Below are 20,112 nucleotides of genomic sequence, written 5' to 3'. Positions count from 1 at the left end.
CTTTGTCCCATGTCGCGAGAGGTTGAAGATTCTCTTCAGATTCAACCGTCCACGACATCTCCAGCAAGAGTTGGTCAGAAATGTCGTAACTTGTTCTCCTACGTAAGGTCGTTACACCTCTAGGTGGTGTTAGCGGTTGAAGTACCGCCTTATCATCATGTACGTGGTTCTTCACCCCATTAAAAAAAACTATGAGTTTTAGTACCTTCATAGAGGTTTAGGCCTGTCGTTAGGGCCTGACATTAGTCCCCTCCTTTGTTTTGCATTGTCTTTGTATGTACTTTCTTAAAGGCTGGGTTTTGCTGCTGATTTCCCAGCATCTTTTCTTTAGTCAACGTATTAGAAAACAAGGTTCTCGCTTTTAGATCATTTGGCTTTGTTTTTGATGGCCCAAAGTGATATACCTCTGGGACGTTTAGTTTCAAGTCTAATGTTTGAGTTAAACATACTTGCTTTACGACTTCTATGTTCATTTTAAGGGGCGTATCGTGGTCATGTGGTGTTTCAGACTCATCATTAACCACTCCCAAACATACTGATTTTAAGTCTTCCATAGTCGGGATATTGGCGACCTTAGCTACGTTGACCGCCCTCTCAGCCAGTGGTTTAGTTGTTTGCTTTGTTTGCTTTGCTTGTTCGTCTTCCTCCTGCCTCCAATTCAAGGAACTGGTCAAGGAACTGATAGAGGTGGTTTGCACCTCTGGTTGCCGCGCCTGAAGAGCGTCCATGGCATCTATATATTGCGTGGTACTCGCCGCAATAGTCGCTTTAACATTTAAGGGCTGGGGCGGTCTCTCACTCCGACTTTGCAGAGCAATTACATAATTTTAGTCCTTCCTTTGGCTTTCAGGCAAGTGATCAGGGGAGGCTTTTTCCCCTGTGTGTTCAGTTGTTTATCTCAGTCATCCCTTACATTGAACGAGGGGTGTGAGTTTGCACGGCACGCTCCCAGGCTGCCAGTAGAGTCGTCCATATCCCTCTAGTACACCGGGGCCCCTGCTGATGTCCCCACCCCACATACCTCCAAGTCGGTTATATCGTCCATCTTTCGAGCTCCGATGAGGTCCTGCGAGGTCCTGCTCTGGGTATAGACTATGCAGAATCCGAAGGTGTGGTCTGCTGTTTTCCTGCTCACCGCTCACTTTCGCTAACACTGGCCAACACTCCACAGTCGCTCGGCATTCGCGGAGGCTGTACGTTTTATGCGGAATGCGCACAGCTCCTCCTCCTCAGGTACAGATTACACGGCCACTGTAGACAGACTGCAGTAGGTCAGCCAACACTCGCCAACACTCCACATTTGAGTTTCAAAGATCTGTGGGGACACACTTAATCTCTCCATTTGTTGAGCTGAATCTTTAAGCTCTTTCTCCAGGCTTATTCCCCCCTCCGATGGAGAAATGCTCACTCTGTGCTCTAATTCCCCTAAGACGGTTCCCGAAATCTCACATACTGCAATTTCAACCGGGATGGTCGGAATGAATTCTGCCCCTAGGTCATCACCCCATGCGTTGGTCTGGCTTAGTTCAATGAGTGATTTGGTTTGCCGCAGGGGGAAAAAGCCTGAGATTTTTGGATTTATCCGGTACTGATGGCTTTGCTATCAACGGAGACCCACTCGGTCCCCGCACAGACCCGGGAGGCGGTTTGCTCACTCTTAAGATTGTACCTTTCATTGTAGAAGACGTGGTAGGTTTCAACTGATATAAGGACACACTGCAAAAAGGGGGCAGGAGGGGAAAGCAGACCGGATAGTATGTCCAGCACAGGGGAGGTTTTACCCTCCCACTCGCAGTCACAATAACTTTACACCCACCTTTTTGTTTTTCTTTTAGCTTTGCCTGCACGGGCTGCACACCAGGGCGGCGTCCTCCCTTTGCCCCGAACCACGGACTGCAGACTTCTACCACCACTTTGCGGTCCACTTTGCGGCTGGGTCTGTGTTTTGAGCTGTTGCTGGATGAATGGGAGGTGCCAAAAAGTCACTGGCAGCAAAGAAAGACTGCACACTCCTCGAACGCTGCAGACTGCAACCAACACTTTGCAGGCAGACTTTGAGGCCTGATTCGCGGCAATGTCAGTGTTTTCAGCTGTTGCTTGATAAATGGGAGGAGCCAAGAAAGTCACTTGCAGCAAAGAAAGACTGCATACTCCTCGAACGCTGCAGACTGCAACCAACACTTTGCAGCCACACTTCGTGGCGGGGTCATTGTTTTGAGCTGTTGCTGGGTGAATGGGAGGAGCCAAGAAAGTCACTGGTAGCACAGAAATCCTGCACACGCCTCGAACGCTGCAGACTGCAACCAACACTTTGTAACCACACTTTGCCAAGAGGGTTGTGCATCGACCCATGAGGTGGATTGAAGAAATGGAATCAACAGTTACATGTTATGGTTTATGTGGGGCGAGATGTAGTGTTCTAATGTTTCATTGGGCATTGCACCCCTCTTTATGTGTATTACCTGCCTGGCAGGAAACACGTGATGTGTGTGTTTTCTTCGGGCAGTTGAGTAAGGAAATGAATAAAGGAAAGGCTGATGTCATTCTCTGTCCTTGGGGCAACCAGGCATGACCATAAATCCATGTGCTGGTCACGACCCTCCACACAGCAAACTGTAAACTGAATCTTGATTTCCTGTCTCCCCCTCTCATGTCACATCCTGTCACTCTGTTCTCCTACACAACGAGAACAGTGTGCTGTGGTGCCTGCTCCTTTAAGGGCACACACACGGCAGAGTGACGTAACTCTGCTGCATGTGTTTGCAATAAACGGGGCGTTGCCATGGCCGCCGCAGAGCGCCCGTGGAGCCCGGACAGCAAGCGCATCTCTGTGTGTGCTCTGTGGCTGGGGAGTTTCACGGGGGCCAGGGGAGCATTCTGCCCACAGACAACAGTGGCGATGAGTTGTGGGAGTGATTTGACGCGGACTTGGGCAAAGGCAGTGAAAAAAAAGAAAACAGAGGCATTTTTCTCCAATCTTCATGCCGTAGAGCCAGAGCCGGCAGAGCTGATGTGGTTGGCCTCCATTTTCTCCACGTGTTGGTGAGGGTTGCGGCTCCTGCTGGCAGTGCTTGTGTCCCCCCCCCCCCAAGTGGAATCTTTGGAACCCCTGCACAGGGGGCAACATTGTGCTGCACATTCATCATGTTTAGAGTGTTTTTGACAATTTCCACATGTCGAGTGTGACGTGAGGAGAACGAGGAGGCCTACAGTTTTTTGTTTTCTGAGTTCCCTGGGCCTCAACCCACTCAATTTTTGGGATTTCCAGTCTCTAGACTGGGGATACTATCCCATTATTCCTGGCTATTTGGACATTGGTGGAGGGGGCTGCAAATACAGCAAGCCCTAGGGTGGAGTAGCAGAGAGTGGCTGCACGCCCAATTTTGGGACATTCTGGATGGGGTCCCAGGGGAAGCACATCGTGACCGTGTGTTTGGTGGAGAGGAAGTCATCGGGACTAGCCGGAGGGGAGTGTTAACCAACATCATCACGCTAAATATTTTGTCGCTTTTGCCTGGAAGGGGGCATCTGTGAGTTGCGGCCTCAGTATCTTCGTGGGGTGCTTGTGCGCTCACCAACATGAATGACCAGGATGGCGTTGCAGGAGCCCCACCAGTGGTGGCAGGACCAGCAGGCCCAGCGGGTGTGCAGGCACCAAGACAGCAGGGGACTCTCACAACAATGCCTGAGTTTGATATTTCTGAGGCACCATCAAGCATGCGACCAATGTGGCGGCTTTGGATGGATCGGCTCGACATGTCCATCCGGGCCACTGGTGAGATGGATGAGGATAGTAAAGTGGCCACACTTCTCTACTTAGCTGGACCAGCGGTACATGAAGTCTTTCAGTCCTTGACACCCGTGGATGCATCATACACCGCGACTAAGAACGCTCTGTGCGAGCATTTCATGCCTCTGGCCGTTGCGGATTATGAACGCTTCGTGATGTGCAGTGCCGGGCAGAAAGACGATGAGTCTCTGGACACTTTCTATGGACGACTGAACCAGATGTCCCTGTCGTGTGCCTGGGAAAACCCCAAAACGATGTTCAGGAATCAACTCGTACAAGGCTGTGCATCAGGAAAACTGCACAGACAGGTGCTGCGGGAACCGGGACTCGCGCTACCCCACATTTTGGAGCTCAGCCGATGCCATGAGGTGTCGGAAGTGCGGGCTTCGAAAATGGATGCTGCATTATGTCCAGGGAAGGCGGAGGAAGTGTGTGCTGTGGGCCGCGGTCAAGGTGGAAGAGGCGTCCAATGTCCAAGTGGTGGCCATCGAGACAGAGGAGCCGGGCCCTCGAATCCTGCATCAAGTGTGGGTTTGACCTTCCACACCCTGCAGAATGCCCAGTGTCGGGGAAAGCCTGTGGATGTTGTGGGGCATTTGACCATTATGCCGTATGTGCAGGGCTCCAGTGTTGGTTGTGGTACCAAGGGGGCAAGTGAGGGCAGGTTTCTTCAGGCCACAGCACCCGCCCAATGTCTCCCAGGTAGACCAAGGAGTGGAGGGTGTGACTCACGAAGATGAAGAGGAGGATGAGGAGAACATTTTCTTCATCTCGAGTGCTGGCGCACTACGTGCAAACACCAGAAGGCTGCCAAGGTGTCTCGTGAAAGTCAACGAGTCGACGGTACTGGTGCTGGTCGACACAGGGGCGTCAGTCAATGTAATGGCCAGGGTGCACTATGATGCCATGGTGGCGCCGCCCACACTACAGAAGCCCTGGGCGCGGATATTCACTTTTGGCGGGGAATTTGTGGCAAAGGTTGAGCATGGAGGGTCATCCATCAAGGCCCGTTTCTACGTAATGACCGTCAGCAGCAACACTCTCCTGAGCTGTGCGGCAGCTGAAGCATTGGGCATTATGAGCTTCGTCTATTCAGTATATGTGGAAGACGTACAGGGGCTGCTCACGAAATACAGCTGGCTGTTTGAAGGAATAGTCTGAATGGCCGGCGAACCTGTGAGACTGCACATTGATGAGTCGTACAACCTATTGCGCTCAAGCATCGTAGAGTTTCATTCTTTTTGCGGGACCTGGTTGATAAGGAACTGGACAATTTGGTGGCGCTCGATGTCATTGAGAAAGTGGATGGGCCGACTCTGTGGGTATCCACAATAGTGATCGCAAGAAACTAAAGCAACCTGATTCGGTGAGGATTTGTGTGGCCATGAGGCTCCCAAACAAGGCCATCAAGCGTGAAAGACACCTCACGCCCACGATGACATCCTTGCAGAGTTGCAAGGGGCCCGTTTCTTCTCAAAGCTTGACCTACGGGCGGGCTACCATCAGGTGGTGTTGCATCCGGACTCACAGTATATAACCTCCTTTACTACGCACCGAGGCCTCTACAGATACAAGCGCATTAGCTTCAGGGTGTATTCTGTGGCAGAGGTGTTCCAGAACATCATCCTGTGGGCCCTGGCCGATCTGGATTGGATCCTCAACATCAGTTACGACATCCTGGTGTTTGCAAAGACGGAGGTGGAGCACATGGAGAGGTTTGTGAGAACACTGTAACGGCTGCAGGCGCTTGGACTGACCTTGCATAAGGAAAAATGTGAATTTCTCAAGAAATACATTGAGTTTTTTTCGGAATCGTGTTCAAGGAGGGAGGCGTGTCATCTGACCCCTGAAAGGTCAAGGACATTGTGGAGGCGAGGCACCCCAACAATATGTCTAAAGTCCGGAGGTTCTTGGGGATGGTCACCTACTGTGGCCAGGTTAATCTGAAACCTAGTGAAGAGGGAAAATCGAGACCAAATCCATGCCCCCGCACCCCAAGCGCATACATAGAAGAACAACAGGAAGAACAAGGAGCGCACTTATCATTTGAACCAGGCCCCAGCGCACCCATGGGTGACAAATATGCTAAAACACACCCACTTCACCAACAGTGCAACTTCTATGCTACATTAGAATCAATGCTGCAATATCAGAATCTACAAACACAAAAATCCCTGTTTAAAGGCTTGCAAATGCCTATATGAATTAACATGGTCTAAATGCACAGTGTAAAGCTATGTTTCAGGAAAATTACAGCTAAGTTCATTTCACCCACTGAACACTGGCTGGGGAGCCTTATCAACACTCCTCGCAAAACATTCGAACTGCCAAGGCCGCAAATTCAAGATAAAATTGCTTTCTGCAGACAGACATTTTTTAATTATCCACAAATGCGAATAAATCACGGCAACCCAGTGTGCTTTTTTTCTTTCTGGGAAAGAAAGACATTTTCTCAAGGACACGCACAACATTGAAACATAACTTGTAACAAGCCAGAGCCCAGGTGCGAACTGCTTGTTCAGCTAAAAGTTATGGGAACAAAGTCACATTGCAACAAGATTAGAATTAGGTAATGGGGGCTGGCACAGCTAAATCAGCCCACTGACGCAGGAGGTTAATATCCAATTATCAGGCTCTCTATAAGGGCTACATATGTTACCCACCACTTTGCAGCCAATAACAGGAGGAGATAGGTTTCTGGGAGCTGATCCAATTCTGTGAGGTCAGCCTGCAGATTATAAAACTTACTTGCAAGACAGCCCCGGGGGAGACGGCGCCTGAACTCGCGATGCAAGATGCTCTGTGCTTTTCTTTGGCTTTTTTCTTTTTTCTTTGCCTAGAAATAAATGCAATTTGAAACATGCTGCTGCCTGCTTGGGACTCTGTTGCATTTCTGGGGGCCATATGGGAGGTGTTGGGGCCTCCCATAGCTGGTGAGGGTATGGCTGCTGCCCCCCCCCCAGGGCAGTGGGGGGCTGCTGGCCCCCCACTGCCCTGGGGGGGGGGGATCCAGCTTCTCCCCGACAAGTTGGTGCCCTCTGTGAGGCTCATTGCTCATTGTAACATGGGTGAATGAGCTCTGCCTGCGCAAGCCCTGCGATGGACTGAGCTCCCTGCCGCCGACTCAAGGAAGCTGTGAGACCCTCGCCTGCACCTGAAGACCACCGGAAAAACGCGTTACCGGCTAAAGGCTTCGGGGGCCACTTGGAAATACCCCGCTTGAGGGCAGGTGAGAGCCCTGCAGGAGAAGGGGTCCGGTGAAGCGCATTGAGGGAGTGTCCAGCAGTGGTGCAACTGCCAGTGCAGCATAGGAAAATGTAAGTAAACCAGCAACATGGGCTCTGAGGGGGGGAAATGTTTAAAGTAGAAATGTTAAAGTGTTTTTTTTTTTTTTTTGGGGTAGAAACTGAGGGAGGGATTGTAAATTGGGTGGTGGGTGATTGTACATTGTCACAAAATTCAGCGCATTGGTAGTGATCGGCACGTGAATTGTAGTTGGGACTGGGGTGGTGGCAGTGGTCCCTTCTTGTGTTTTTGAGCATATTGGGTGGGGTAGTGACTCCCTACACATAGAACAGGAGTGCCGCGCTGATTGGTCTAGAACAGGAGTGCCGCGCTGATTGGTCTGGATGGTGATTTCATGTACGGGGTCTGGATTTCCTATGAATTGACGTTATAGATCAATGAGTAGATGAGGTTCCCTGCTAATTGAGCGTTTAGTTCAGTGAGTGGAAGATAGTTGGCTGGTTAAGAGCGTATCACACACTAGGCGACGCAGTGTGTGCAGCCCAATTATAAGAGTTTATTGTGGTTTACCTTGTTCCAGTTGAGACAGGAAGACAGCTGTGGGGATTGTGGGGTTTTATTTTGGGATTTTTTGTGGGGTTGGGAGAAATGGGTTATTGTTCTGTGTATGCACATTTGTCTTTTCATTTGCATTGTGTTTTTAGTTTGGTGATGTCACCTTCAGATTGATGCATAAGGACACAAAGTTTTGATGGTGAGGAGATAGTGGTGTGGTTTTGGATTTGGAGAATAGGTGACCCAGAGGCGGTGTGTGGAAGACACATGCGCAAGATTGTGGGGGGGTGCCGGAGAAGGCAATGGTTTGGTGAAGATGGATTGCACGTGGAGTGCACTGGCTAAGGTGCAGAGCAAAGAAGGCTCACAGAAGTTGAAAAAATGTTCAATTATCTTCTAACTTTTGCTCCCTGAACAGCGGACTATCGAAATTTTCGAATTGAATAGAGGTAAAATGTATCACACAATACAGAAATGACTCCCCTTCACTTGTTGTGTAGCACACAGCTTCCATGCTGAAATAAGTCAGTAAAACATAGTGTGCAAAGATTCAAAAGTACTGAAGGTAAATTAAAAAGACCATGGCTGCTCATAGGCGGCTTCTCCAGAAGCGTGCAGCAATCGCTAAGGACACACATACACAGCACTTACACGGGAATAGCTTTAAAAGCACATGGCTACAGTTGAACTGTGTGCACGAAGGAAAGGGAAAATGCGAGGGGTCAGCTCATGCTGAACCAGCACGAACAAAGGGAAGAGGGGACTCACCCTTCTGAACCTCCGGGAGTGTAATATTTGATGACACAGGGGCAGAGAAAGGCAGATGAGGACAAGTAGGCATAAAATAAATCATTCAAGCATGCGATGGGAGGGGCAGTTAAAAACAGCTTCAACACACACACACAAGAATCACAATAGCAGTGTCAACAATCACCACAATATGCACCGCCCATGTGGGGAGGATACATGGGGCAGGATGGGATCATTTCAGCAGACACCACAAGCACCAATGCAGGTACTGTTACCACTACATGTACAGACACAACAAATGACAGCACCACTACCCCAGGACTGACTAGAATGACAACACAGGGGCACTGCACAGCAGCCAGCACCCATACAGAACACTGACACAATAGCAATGGTACCGGTTACATGACTGGGTGGGGGTCTTCCTGATGGGGAACAAATCTTTCAAAGGACATAGATTGACATTTTACCGCTAATAGGACAGCCCAAGACAAACTTGATTTGACTCACTGTGCCACACACACTCATGCTCCACCTCCCCAACAGAGCGGGCGAGGCGCGCGCCGACACACACACTCACGCACACTCAATAATGCAGAGGACAATTGCATAGGCGTGGTGATAGGTATCAAAACATTTTCTTTTCTGGGTGACAGTGGGGCGACTAGGCCATGCATTAGGGAAAAGAGATTTGTGACATCATGAGCGATGTGGATATGACCACCTTATTAACAGAGAAATGCATAACTTGTTAAACACCAGGCATACACATGTTGAAAGTAAGGAAGATTGTTTAAGAATAATGGGGGTGCACGGTACAGAGGGGGGTGCATAATGATAGCGCATCACAAGAGAGTACATTTAGCTACATTTTGAGCACACATCTTTCAGTGAGGAGACTGGGCTCATGAATACACGATTAACACAGAACAATTAAATGAGACACACAAGGTGGAAGAAGGTGCACTTGAGGGGGGAGGCCTACATTTCATTGACAGTTCACCACAGGAGGAGAGAAATAGGGGTAAAGGGTGGATGGTCCATGTTCCCAACAGAATTAATTTGGCGACAAAATAACAGTGCAAGTGGTGATGCCACTAGCGCTTTTGAAAATAGCACTGGCACAAATGCATTAGCCAACACACATAGGGAAAGAGGTCATTGCTGCACGAACTGGAGAATGATGGTTGTATTAAAATTTGAGAGCAGAGATTGGGGGGAGAAATATATATTGTTTAAATGTAACAGTAATTAGAAATATATATTGTTTAAATGTAACAGTAATTACAGTAGTGGAGTAATAAAATACTAGACTAAATGAGTAATTAACAGAGTAGGTAGGCTTTAAAAAGTGGACATGGGGTGGGATAGAGAGAATGGGAGTAAATTGGTAGCGGATTTCATTAGTACCAGCTTAAAGTGCCTGCAGTTCACTGCGAGGCACGCCCTGAGAAGTGAGAGAGGAGCCATAGAAAAAAAAAGAAAAAAAAAAGTTTTAAAAACCCTGCGATTATCTTAACTAAGTAACATGGTGCACTTAATTTAGAAACACAGCCACCCTATATGACAAATTTACCACCCTGATGTTTCCCTATTTAGCTTGTCAGTGCCTGATGCCCCACGGGACAAAGGCACGCACTATAAATAACTTATAACAAGAGCACAGTAAATACAAAGATCTAAAGGCCTATTTGTACACTAGCACCCAAATTGCATATATATGATCCAAGTGTGTAATGAGTATCTTCACATAAATTAAGTGCCTACCCATTTTCTGGGTACATTCCGAATTGTGTAATAATTTACAGTCAGACCGCCATTGAACGCCACCAGGTGGTGACAGGATGGTGCATAGGTGTACCATTGGCTCCTTCCACTAGGACACTGAATAGTGTGAGAGTAGTGCAGAGAGGTTAGGTCAAGAAAATGAAGAATATGTAAATTCTCAGGTCTCAAGCGCTTCCATTTCATTTCTCGCCAGATACAAAGGACCCAGGGCAGGCCTGAAGACAACGGACAACCAACACCCAATGGCTATGGACTACAGTGGGACATTTTCCCCTCCTGACAGACTTTGTCAGAAGTGTAAGGCGTCAAGCCCTACAAAGCGGTGGCCACCCTGGCAACGAGGGAGCAACGATCAACAGGGCCAACGCAAGAGATTTTCATGAACTGCAAAATAGCACGAACTCTCCCGAGTTAGGGAAACATGGCCATCCCATGGTCCAACGCACACTAGCAACTAGAATAGGGACTGACACACGCATTTCCAAAGTTTAATTGAGTTTCATATTACATTTTTTGCACCTACAGCTGTAACACTGTTTTGTTTCTTCTCTTTTCCCCGCACATGCAGGTTGTTGCGTATGTATGCTGTTAGAAATGTGTAGGAAATTTCCTTAATGTTATCTTCCATTAGAAACTGTGAGGCCTACTGATTAAAACATTGTGTAGCATTCCCCACTCAATTGCCCACCCTATCAAGAACCTCAGACCCCTTAGAGCATGTTTCCCTGAAGTATATTTCCTTGCTTGCATTGAATAAACAGCCCAAGATTTTCCCTACCCATATTGAGAAATTTTGAAAACACGAAATGTCCAGGGGAAGGTTTGATTTTTGCCCTTAGTGATTGTTTAGTTCGCGGAGCTTGAGGTTACTAACATGTACTAACGTATTAACGCTTTTCTTGCGATTTTCAGGCGGGCAACTTTATCATCTCATCAGCTGCAAGGACCCAGCAGCGTAAGTGGTTATGGGCACGCAAATAAGGACTTTTACCTTCACGATGGGACTATTAATGATGAACGAAATAATGGGGGTGGTACTTTGAAAATGATATGTAATAGTGAGCATTACCGCTGTATCCCCTGCTAACATTCCCTAACCTAAGCAGGAACAGTTACGGCGTCAGTGGGTAAGGAAAAGCTGCTGCTAAAGTAAGGAGAGTTAAAGGCAGACACAAGGGGAGTAAAACATACACATAACACACATATCAGAAGTGACCAACAACATGCACACATGTACAAAATTGGTAGGGACACCACTGGAGAGAGCTGTCCTGACTGTTCTTTAACATATGCCGGAAGAGAATTGATTACAACAGAAATTACTACAGCAGAGCACGACGCCCATGTATGACAAGGTGCGAAGAAGATTGCAAGGGAAGACAGCAACATTGAGATTGAAAAAATAAATAAATAAATAAATAAATAAATAAATAATAAAAGAAGAAAGAAAAACAAAAAGAGAGAAGAAAAAATAAAAGGAAAAAGACAAAAATATGATAAGTGCCTAACAGAGTGGGAGAAAAGAGCAAAGACGGTCACTGAAGAAGGACGTATACTGTTAAGATACCAACGTTATGTTACCAGCACAACAGTGACAAGAAGTGGACAATCATGCTGGATGCAAGAAGGTTGAGAGAAGTTGCGAGATGAGAGCAGGAACATCACTGCTTATGGACTACTATTGAGCACATGCATCCAAAGACCAAGAGAAACTACCACTGAATTGGGGAGGAGAGTGTTCATTGGTGCGCATCAGCATGCCCTTGTTGGTGATGACCAAGGAAGATGTGAAGAGTGACACATTCACCAAGATGAAAAACAACGGAAGAAGAGAAACAGACAGAGAAGTAAAAAGAGGGGGGAATTACTTCTCGAACGAGAAAGAAGAATGAGTGGGTGAAGTACCAGCATACCAAAGAATGATCAGCAAAAAATGCATCTGAAAAGAGAAAGCAAAGAACTAGCTAGTGCTTGCATGGTAATGGATGACATCATGACTACCTGGTTGCTTGAAGGTGATAACGGAAGGACGAGTACCGAGCACAGCACCATTGTGCAAGATAGAGATACATTGCAAGAGAACAACAGAAGAAGACATCGGAATTCAAATAAGAGACATGGTGAAAGGAAGAGCCGGACTAAGATAGCGGTGCGCAACATGGTTCCAGCAGTAATAAAGGTGGCCACTCCCTGTGATCAGAGGAAGTACGAAGGGAAGTGAGTGTGGTGGAACACAGAAGGAGAACACTCCTATATGTACTGTTCATCAACAACAATGCAGAAAATTATGGACACTTCAAGGAATTGGCAAGGATATGCAGACCGGAAGGAGGTGAATGTTGCTTGGTGGTGTGGTCGACAAAGTCGACCAGAGGGGGGACTGAAGAGGGAAAATCGAGACCAAATCCATGCCCCCGCACCCCAAGCGCATACATAGAAGAACAACAGGAAGAACAAGGAGCGCACTTATCATTTGAACCAGGCCCCAGCGCACCCATGGGTGACAAATATGCTAAAACACACCCACTTCACCAACAGTGCAACTTCTATGCTACATTAGAATCAATGCTGCAATATCAGAATCTACAAACACAAAAATCCCTGTTTAAAGGCTTGCAAATGCCTATATGAATTAACATGGTCTAAATGCACAGTGTAAAGCTATGTTTCAGGAAAATTACAGCTAAGTTCATTTCACTCACTGAACACTGGCTGGGGAGCCTTATCAACACTCCTCGCAAAACATTCGAACTGCCAAGGCCGCAAATTCAAGATAAAATTGCTTTCTGCAGACAGACATTTTTTAATTATCCACAAATGCGAATATATCACGGCAACCCAGTGTGCTTTTTTTCTTTCTGGGAAAGAAAGACATTTTCTCAAGGACACGCACAACATTGAAACATAACTTGTAACAAGCCAGAGCCCAGGTGCAAACTGCTTGTTCAGCTAAAAGTTATGGGAACAAAGTCACATTGCAACAAGATTAGAATTAGGTAATGGGGGCTGGCACAGCTAAATCAGCCCACTGACGCAGGAGGTTAATATCCAATTATCAGGCTCTCTATAAGGGCTACATATGTTACCCACCACTTTGCAGCCAATAACAGGAGGAGATAGGTTTCTGGGAGCTGATCCAATTCTGTGAGGTCAGCCTGCAGTGTGATTATAAAACTTACTTGCAAGACAGCCCCGGGGGAGACGGCGCCTGAACTCGCGATGCAAGATGCTCTGTGCTTTTCTTTGGCTTTTTTCTTTTTTCTTTGCCTAGAAATAAATGCAATTTGAAACATGCTGCTGCCTGCTTGGGACTCTGTTGCATTTCTGGGGGCCATATTGGAGGTGTTGGGGCCTCCCATAGCTGGTGAGGGTATGGCTGCTGGCCCCCCACTGCCCTGGGGGGGGGGATCCAGCTTCTCCCCGACACTAGCCTCCAGTTCGGAGCCCCTGAGGAGTCTCACCAAGAAAGAGGCAATGTGTCAATGGGGTCTGCTGGAGCAGGCCGCTTTCGAAGATGTGAAGGGAGCGCTGACGGCGGAGGACACTATGGCATTTTTTCATCCATCTTTGACGTCAGAGTTCGTGGTGGACGCCAGCCCTTGGTCTGGGTGCAGTTCTCACTCAAACGGACGCTAATGGGGAGATTGGGCTGATTGCCTACGTGAGCAAGGCACTATCTGAGACAGAGCAGTGATACTCGCAAATCGAGAGGGAGACTCTGGCAGTCCTATAGGGGTGTCAGCATTTTCGCCTGTACGTGCTGGGACAGCCCATTACGGTGGTAACTGACCACAAGCCTCTGCTGCCCATCATGGCTGGCTCGTCTTCCAAACCTCCGGGCCGGATTGAGAGGTGGATGCTGGCGCTCTTAGAATATGGGGTCTCGCTGGTCTATGGGCCTGGCAGTAACAACACTGCAGATTATCTGTCTAGGCACCCCAGAGGCAAGGTGGAAGGACATGGTAACATCAGTGGGGAGGAGGCTGACGAACACATGAGGGTGATTGTGGAGGCGGCAACCCCAAACCCGGTGCCTCTTCAGGAGCTGGAAAAAGGCAGCGGCCGAAGACGAGTGCTTCTGAATGCTAAAGGTGGCCCTTCAGCAAGGATTGTGGAAGTCGGTGGTGGACAAGCTGGCACACAGCACCCAGGATGCGCAGTCATCGCTAAAACAATTGTGGAGAGTAAAAGATGAACTGACGTTTGCTGAGTCGAGGCTTTTGCTCAGGGGTGACCGCATTGTCATACTATTGTGCAAGGTTCCCCAAGTCATTGAGCTGGCACACCAAGGCCACCAAGCAATTGCAAAAACGAAGGCACGGCTACGACAGAAGGTTTGGCTCCCAGACCTTGAGAGACGGGTGGAGGAGTTTGTCTCTGCCTGTGTGTGGTGCCAGGCGGCTGCCCCAGCACAAAGGGAGCTTCTCATTGAGACAATGCTCCATGGAACTAGGCCATGGGAGAACGTCCATGATGATTTTGGTCCACAGGCCGGGACACTCATTTCCTGGTGGTGATGGATGAGTGGGCAAGGTACCCTGAGGTGGAGTTCGTGGATTCGGTCTCTTTTGACAAGGTGGCAGTGGCCCTCAAAAAGATCTTCGCCACTCACGGCCTGCCACAGACCCTGTGTTCAGACAACAGATCCGAATTCCAAGGGGACAGCATCGCCCAGCTGATGGGAGATTGCGGAATACAGCATCGGAGGATTACACCAGTCTGGCCCTGTGCCAACGGCGAAGCTGAAAGATTCATGAGGACTTTGAACAAGGTTTTTCGCATTGCTCATGGCCAAGGACACTGCCTGCAAAAGCTGTATCAGTTCCTGAGGGAATACAGGACCACCCCCCATGCATCCACTGGAGTGGCACCAGCGGAGGCAGTGTTTCAGCGGTGTCTGAGTGGTCTGATCCCTGAAGTGCGGGAGCGGGTACCGGCCGTAACTGATTACGCTCAGGTGGAGTGGGAAAGGAGGATCCGAACCGAGGGAGAGAACACCAGGTGAGGCCTCTGGCCTCAGCAGCTGAGTCCTGGGGAATAAGTACTTGTGAAGAACCGGCATCCACAAGGCAAGCTGTCACTAACGTATGAGCCGGGTCTGATGGATGTGGTGCCGGTGCAGGGCTCGAAGGTGACTGCATCGGATGGGACTGCCAACAGTGACCCACATTGCCAGTTTCTCCAAGAAGGTGGATGAGACCAGGCCGGAGGCGATCCTGAGAAGAGACTGTGGTGAGATACCAGACGAGGGCGGTGGCCTGGCCCATCCGCCGAGTCCCCTAGGTCGAGGGACGCAGGTGAGGAGGGCCTGATGCGGGAGGGGCGTAGGAGAAATACCCAAAGAGTCGAGAGGGGGAAGCCTGCCCATCTCAATTAGTATATACTGGACCCCTGAACTGATGGGCTGGATAGTGACTTTTGGGACTGGGACGGTAGCTAATAAAGGGATATTTATCTTGTGTGCAGTGTACCAGTTTTGACATGTTTGTATTTGCCTTCTGTTGTTGTTTGATATGAAAAAGGAGTGTGGTGCTTCCCCTTTAAGGGCACACACGCTGCAGATTGACGTAACTCTGCTGCGTGTGTTTGCAATAAAGACAGCAAGCACCTCTATGTGTGTGCTCTGTTGCTAGGGGGTTCACGGGGGCCAGAGGAGCATTGTGGGCACACAAGACAGGTGCTAAAGGAGTGAAAGTTACAAGAATGTAGTTATTTTTGGCTAATTTATTATTGTTCTTATGTTTTGTTGCTCGACTAAGAAAACATGGGGCCTCGTTACAATAGTGCCAGCCCGGAAACAATAGTGCAGATAAGTCTACTGGCACCGTTGTTTACGGACCGGCACACTACAACTCTGCGGGCGTGTGCTATCCCACCCGCCAGGGTCAGACCTGCCGGGTGGGACGGCACCCGCTGGCAGAGTTCTCACAGGAGCAACTGCACCATTGTTAACGTTGCCGGTGCTCCAGTGTCCCCATTGCTATGGAGTCCTATGGGACTGCATGGGAATGGGGACTAATAAAATTACCGGAATAACCATGGCACCGGGAAGTCAGACGCTGGTCATTTCTTACGGGTCCGGCAGCAATCCGCGGGTATCACTGGCAGGGTTACCACCCAGACATGCCAACCCTCCTGATTTAGGCGGGAGACTCCCGATTTTGAAATGAAAGGTATGGAAAAATATTGCTATTTTTCAGTACTCCCCCTGAAAAAATTCTAGCCCCAATGCATGCCTATGGGGAAATTAATTTCTCCCGAATTCTTTCGTGAAATCTCCCTCCTAGGTGCCTCAGAAAGGTGACATGTATGACCACCGGAGCCATAGCTCTCAACCATTTGTGTTGTAAAGGCGGGTGAAAACACCCGATTTTATTTTTGGCGGGTGAGAGGCCCATTGAAATGAATGGGCGTGCAGGAGGCTTGACGGGTGAGTCAGCTGTTTACAAGGCGGGTGACACCCGCCAAAAGCGTGTGAGTCGAGAGCTATGCCGGAGCTGTAATGAGGCCCATGGTCTTGACATAGAATTGAGTCTCTGGCGCCATCTCCTGGGGAATCTAATGAACCAACTAATCCTGTCTATAAGTAAAACGACCCCAATCACGGATTTCTAATAAAGAAAATAGAGAGCTAACATTCATACTTAATGAAAGCAAAAAGGGAGGCATCCAGTTGGCAACCGCGGACGTCAAGCTGTAGCTAATGGAAAGGGACTTTTTTCCACCAGCATGGCGTCCAGGGCTGACAGTTTCTGGTGAAATGTTGGCCACTAAGCGGTCCGAACACAAAGCGGCCATCTTAGAACATGTAAGTGATGTCTTTATTTTCAAAGCTGGAGATGGGAGAAACATGTAATATTTTCTTTTATTTGAAGTAATAATTTCCTATTAAGGAATGCTTGTTCAATTCAGTACATCATTTGATATCTAAATTAATACTATCAAGAGACTTTAATTTGTAGAAATGTGAGTGTTATTTATTTTCGTCCAAATATGTGATAAAACACCTCTCACTTCGCTACCGCGTTGAGCATTTCACAATAGAAGATGTGAATCGTTTGTCTGGAAAGGATGTTACACTTAACTATTAAAACCAAAAAGATGGCGTGGATACGGTATGTGTCCTTCTTCTATGTCTTATCAGTGTCCCACCTGTACTTTGCCTGAGGCTGTATTCACCCCTGCAAGCGTTTTTATATGTTAAAGTCGCAGCCCTTTTCTATACACTGGTACGGCTAGCGTGTTGGAGGCATGTTGGAATCGTACGTTTTTATTGTTGGCCATGTGACTGCAGTCCAGAGATTCTGGTGAACGAAGTGCAAAGTGATCCTCCAGATAGGGCAAGATAAGTGACGGGTGTTTGTGTGTTGCTTCTGGACTGCTTATGTTGTGCGGCGTCTCAGTTGGAATCCAGTCCCATGTTCTCCCAGCTGTTTAGAATAACTGCTGCAGACCCTCTGTGCAGAAGTATATCGCTCTGCCCCGTGAGCGGAAGCCGGTCTGAATGGATACCGCAGAGAAAAGTTTCAAGGGTACAAGAGCCAGCCCTAAAGATTCCCTGTTACAGAAGCAGCAGCTCCTTGCCCAATATCATTCCAAGGAGGGGGGCCGAACACCACCGTTCTACCTCGTTCCCAGTGATAGATGGACATTTTCAGCCCATACACAGACATGTCTATGAACAAAATGCCAGGAACAGTGAGCTGTGCTTGCAAAGGTAAATGCACCCAACGTTCGTTTCATTTTTGCAAATGAGCCGCTTATGACAGCAGGGGAGGAATTGGGCTGGAACAAGTTGCCTGCGCACCGTTTTCCCCCAGAGGCTGCATCTGAAAGTCGTCCTTTATTTGCCAACAGCCCAAACTTAACCAATGAAACTGTCCAACCTGTATCTTTGTCTCAGTCTTTGCACACATTTTACTGTCTGGGTGACTATTCTGACAGAGGAAATGAGCACCATACCAAGTAGCTGCCAGCATCCTATATTCAGGGCATGCACATCATTTGACACTTAGCTCTGCCCCCCCCCCCCCCCATGCGTAAAGGGGGCGAGGTAGAGGTGCCCACCCAGTACATTTTGTCCTTTTCCAGCACTGCTTGCCAGAAAACATTTTATGGTTTGACCGCATGTTATGCAGTTTTCATGCATGTTGTGCCAAGTCACTACTGTAGGAAGCTTAGACAACCTAGCCTCGTTGTGAAATTGGAGTACTGTTTCCCCGCCATGGATATCCAGACTTTAGTCTGTTTAAGAAAAAAAGTGCGTGGTGGAGATAAGAGAATGGGGAGGGAATAGGTGCCATAGACAAAAGGGGTGGGAGGGATGCATGCATGGACACTCACTGGGCTCCCCGCACAGTGTCTGAGCTACGGATTCCTGTCTCACTGCGCATGTCTTCTGGAATAGTGTGTTGGCAGAGGAGAGGAGACTCTCAGAGACGGCGGACACAGGCAGGGCGGAGCAGTGACTGGGTGGAGGGTGCTGGGTTCGAGGAGGAGGAGCGGTCTCTGGAGACGGATGCAAGGAGTGCGAGTGCTCAGAGGAGGTGGTAAGAATGGGTAAGGGGAAAGGGAAGGTTGGAAAGAAAGGGGGGGTCGAGGGGGAAGACATCATCTGTGAAATCTACACCTGTGGAGAGGGGGAAGGAGGGAAATGAGGGACGGCATCGCAGCAGATCCTCTCAGAGGGATGATGAAGGGGGGCTGGTCCGGGACATCTCAGGGTCGGGGACTCCAGAAAAGTGCGCTTTGGAGGGGCTGGAAGCCTCAGTGAGAGATATGTCGGGTACAAGTGGTGGCAGGGGGTCGGTTGTTGGTGGAGGGGTCGGTTGCTGATAGCAAAGCAAAGATTCTGGAGGTGCATTGTCTGGGTAGACATGCGGTAAGAGTGTTTGACCAAAGTGGAGTGTCTTGTAAGGGGGTGCTGTATGGAGTGCCAGTGGTTATGAGCATGTCTGAGGTGGAGGAGCAACTGGCGGGAGTGGGGGTGGTGGAGGCGTGGAGGTTGGGGAGGAGGGATGCACATGGGGATGTGGTGTCTACAACTGTGGCAGTGAGATTTGAGAGAACGCAGTGTCCGGAGGTGGTGGAGATGGCTTATCAGAGGTATCGTGTGAAAGCATATGTGGCAATGCCATTAAGGTGTTATAAGTGTCAACGATTTGGACATGTGGCGAGAGCATGCAGGAATGAGAGACACTGTGGGAGGTGTGGTGGAGATCATGACATAAAGGAATGCATGGTGGGGACTCCGGAGAAATGTGTGAATTGTGGGGGGGAGCATTCTTCCGCGTTTAGGGGGTGTGAGAGTTACAGGGTGGCGAGAGAAGTGGTACAGGTGAGGGCGGCGGAAGGTCTGTCTTATGCGCAGGCTGTTGCAAAGGTGAAACCAGTACGGGTAGTGAGTGAGGTGAGTGAGAAAAAGTTGGTGGTGGATGAGGTTGTGGGAAGAAAGAAAGTGGTGGGTGAAGTGAAAGGTGTAGAAATGGTGGTTGTCCCGAAAACTGAGTTTTTGTGCTTTATAGTGAATGTGCTGGATCTGGTTCAGGGGAATACGACTATCAGTTCATCAGATCTTACGAAAGGAGTGGTGGAAGCTGGGAGGAGGTTTTTGAATGTTGTAGATGTATCAGAAGAAGATGTGTTTAAGAAGGTTGCTAAAGTGCGAAAGCTGAGTGGGGTGCCGGCATGAGGATTTTGCAGTGGAACGCGAGGAGTTTGTTGAGGAATGGACAAGAGTTGAAAGCGGTGTTGTGTGAGGAATTGAATGTTGACGTGGTTTGTATTCAGGAGACGTGGTTGAGGGGTGATTTGAGATTTGTGATACCAGGTTTTGAGTTGTTTCGTAAGGATAGGTTGGAGGGGAGAGGGGGGGTGTGGCTTTAGCAGTTCGAAAGGGGTTGATTGCAAGTGAGATTGTGGTGGATGGAGCAGTAGAGGCGATTGGGGCAGGGATTCGGGTAGGAGGATCGGAAGTATTGGTG

At 48.7% G+C, this 20,112-nt stretch overlaps 1 protein-coding gene across 2 annotated transcripts in view; it reads left to right on the top strand.

The window, feature by feature from the left end:
- The first annotated feature begins 17,285 nt into the window (after positions 1-17,285).
- Positions 17,286-20,112, top strand: part of LOC138543670 (probable methylcrotonoyl-CoA carboxylase beta chain, mitochondrial) — a 1,097,318-nt gene continuing 1,094,491 nt past the window's right edge. Inside the window, exon 1 of one of the 2 annotated variants that reach the window (XM_069641931.1) lies at positions 17,286-17,846. In XM_069641931.1, the coding sequence (XP_069498032.1) occupies positions 17,548-17,846 (299 nt within the window). In that variant the 5' untranslated portion in view covers positions 17,286-17,547. Of the gene's footprint in view, positions 17,847-18,632; positions 18,689-20,112 lie in introns of those variants that run through there. The other variant, XM_069641932.1, reaches the window with a different exon arrangement.

This window comes from Ambystoma mexicanum, chromosome 1q, assembly GCF_040938575.1.
Source record: "Ambystoma mexicanum isolate Mex_15411 chromosome 1q, UKY_AmexF1_1, whole genome shotgun sequence".
NCBI lineage: Eukaryota > Metazoa > Chordata > Amphibia > Caudata > Ambystomatidae > Ambystoma > Ambystoma mexicanum.
This window is presented reverse-complemented; position numbering and strand designations above follow the sequence as displayed.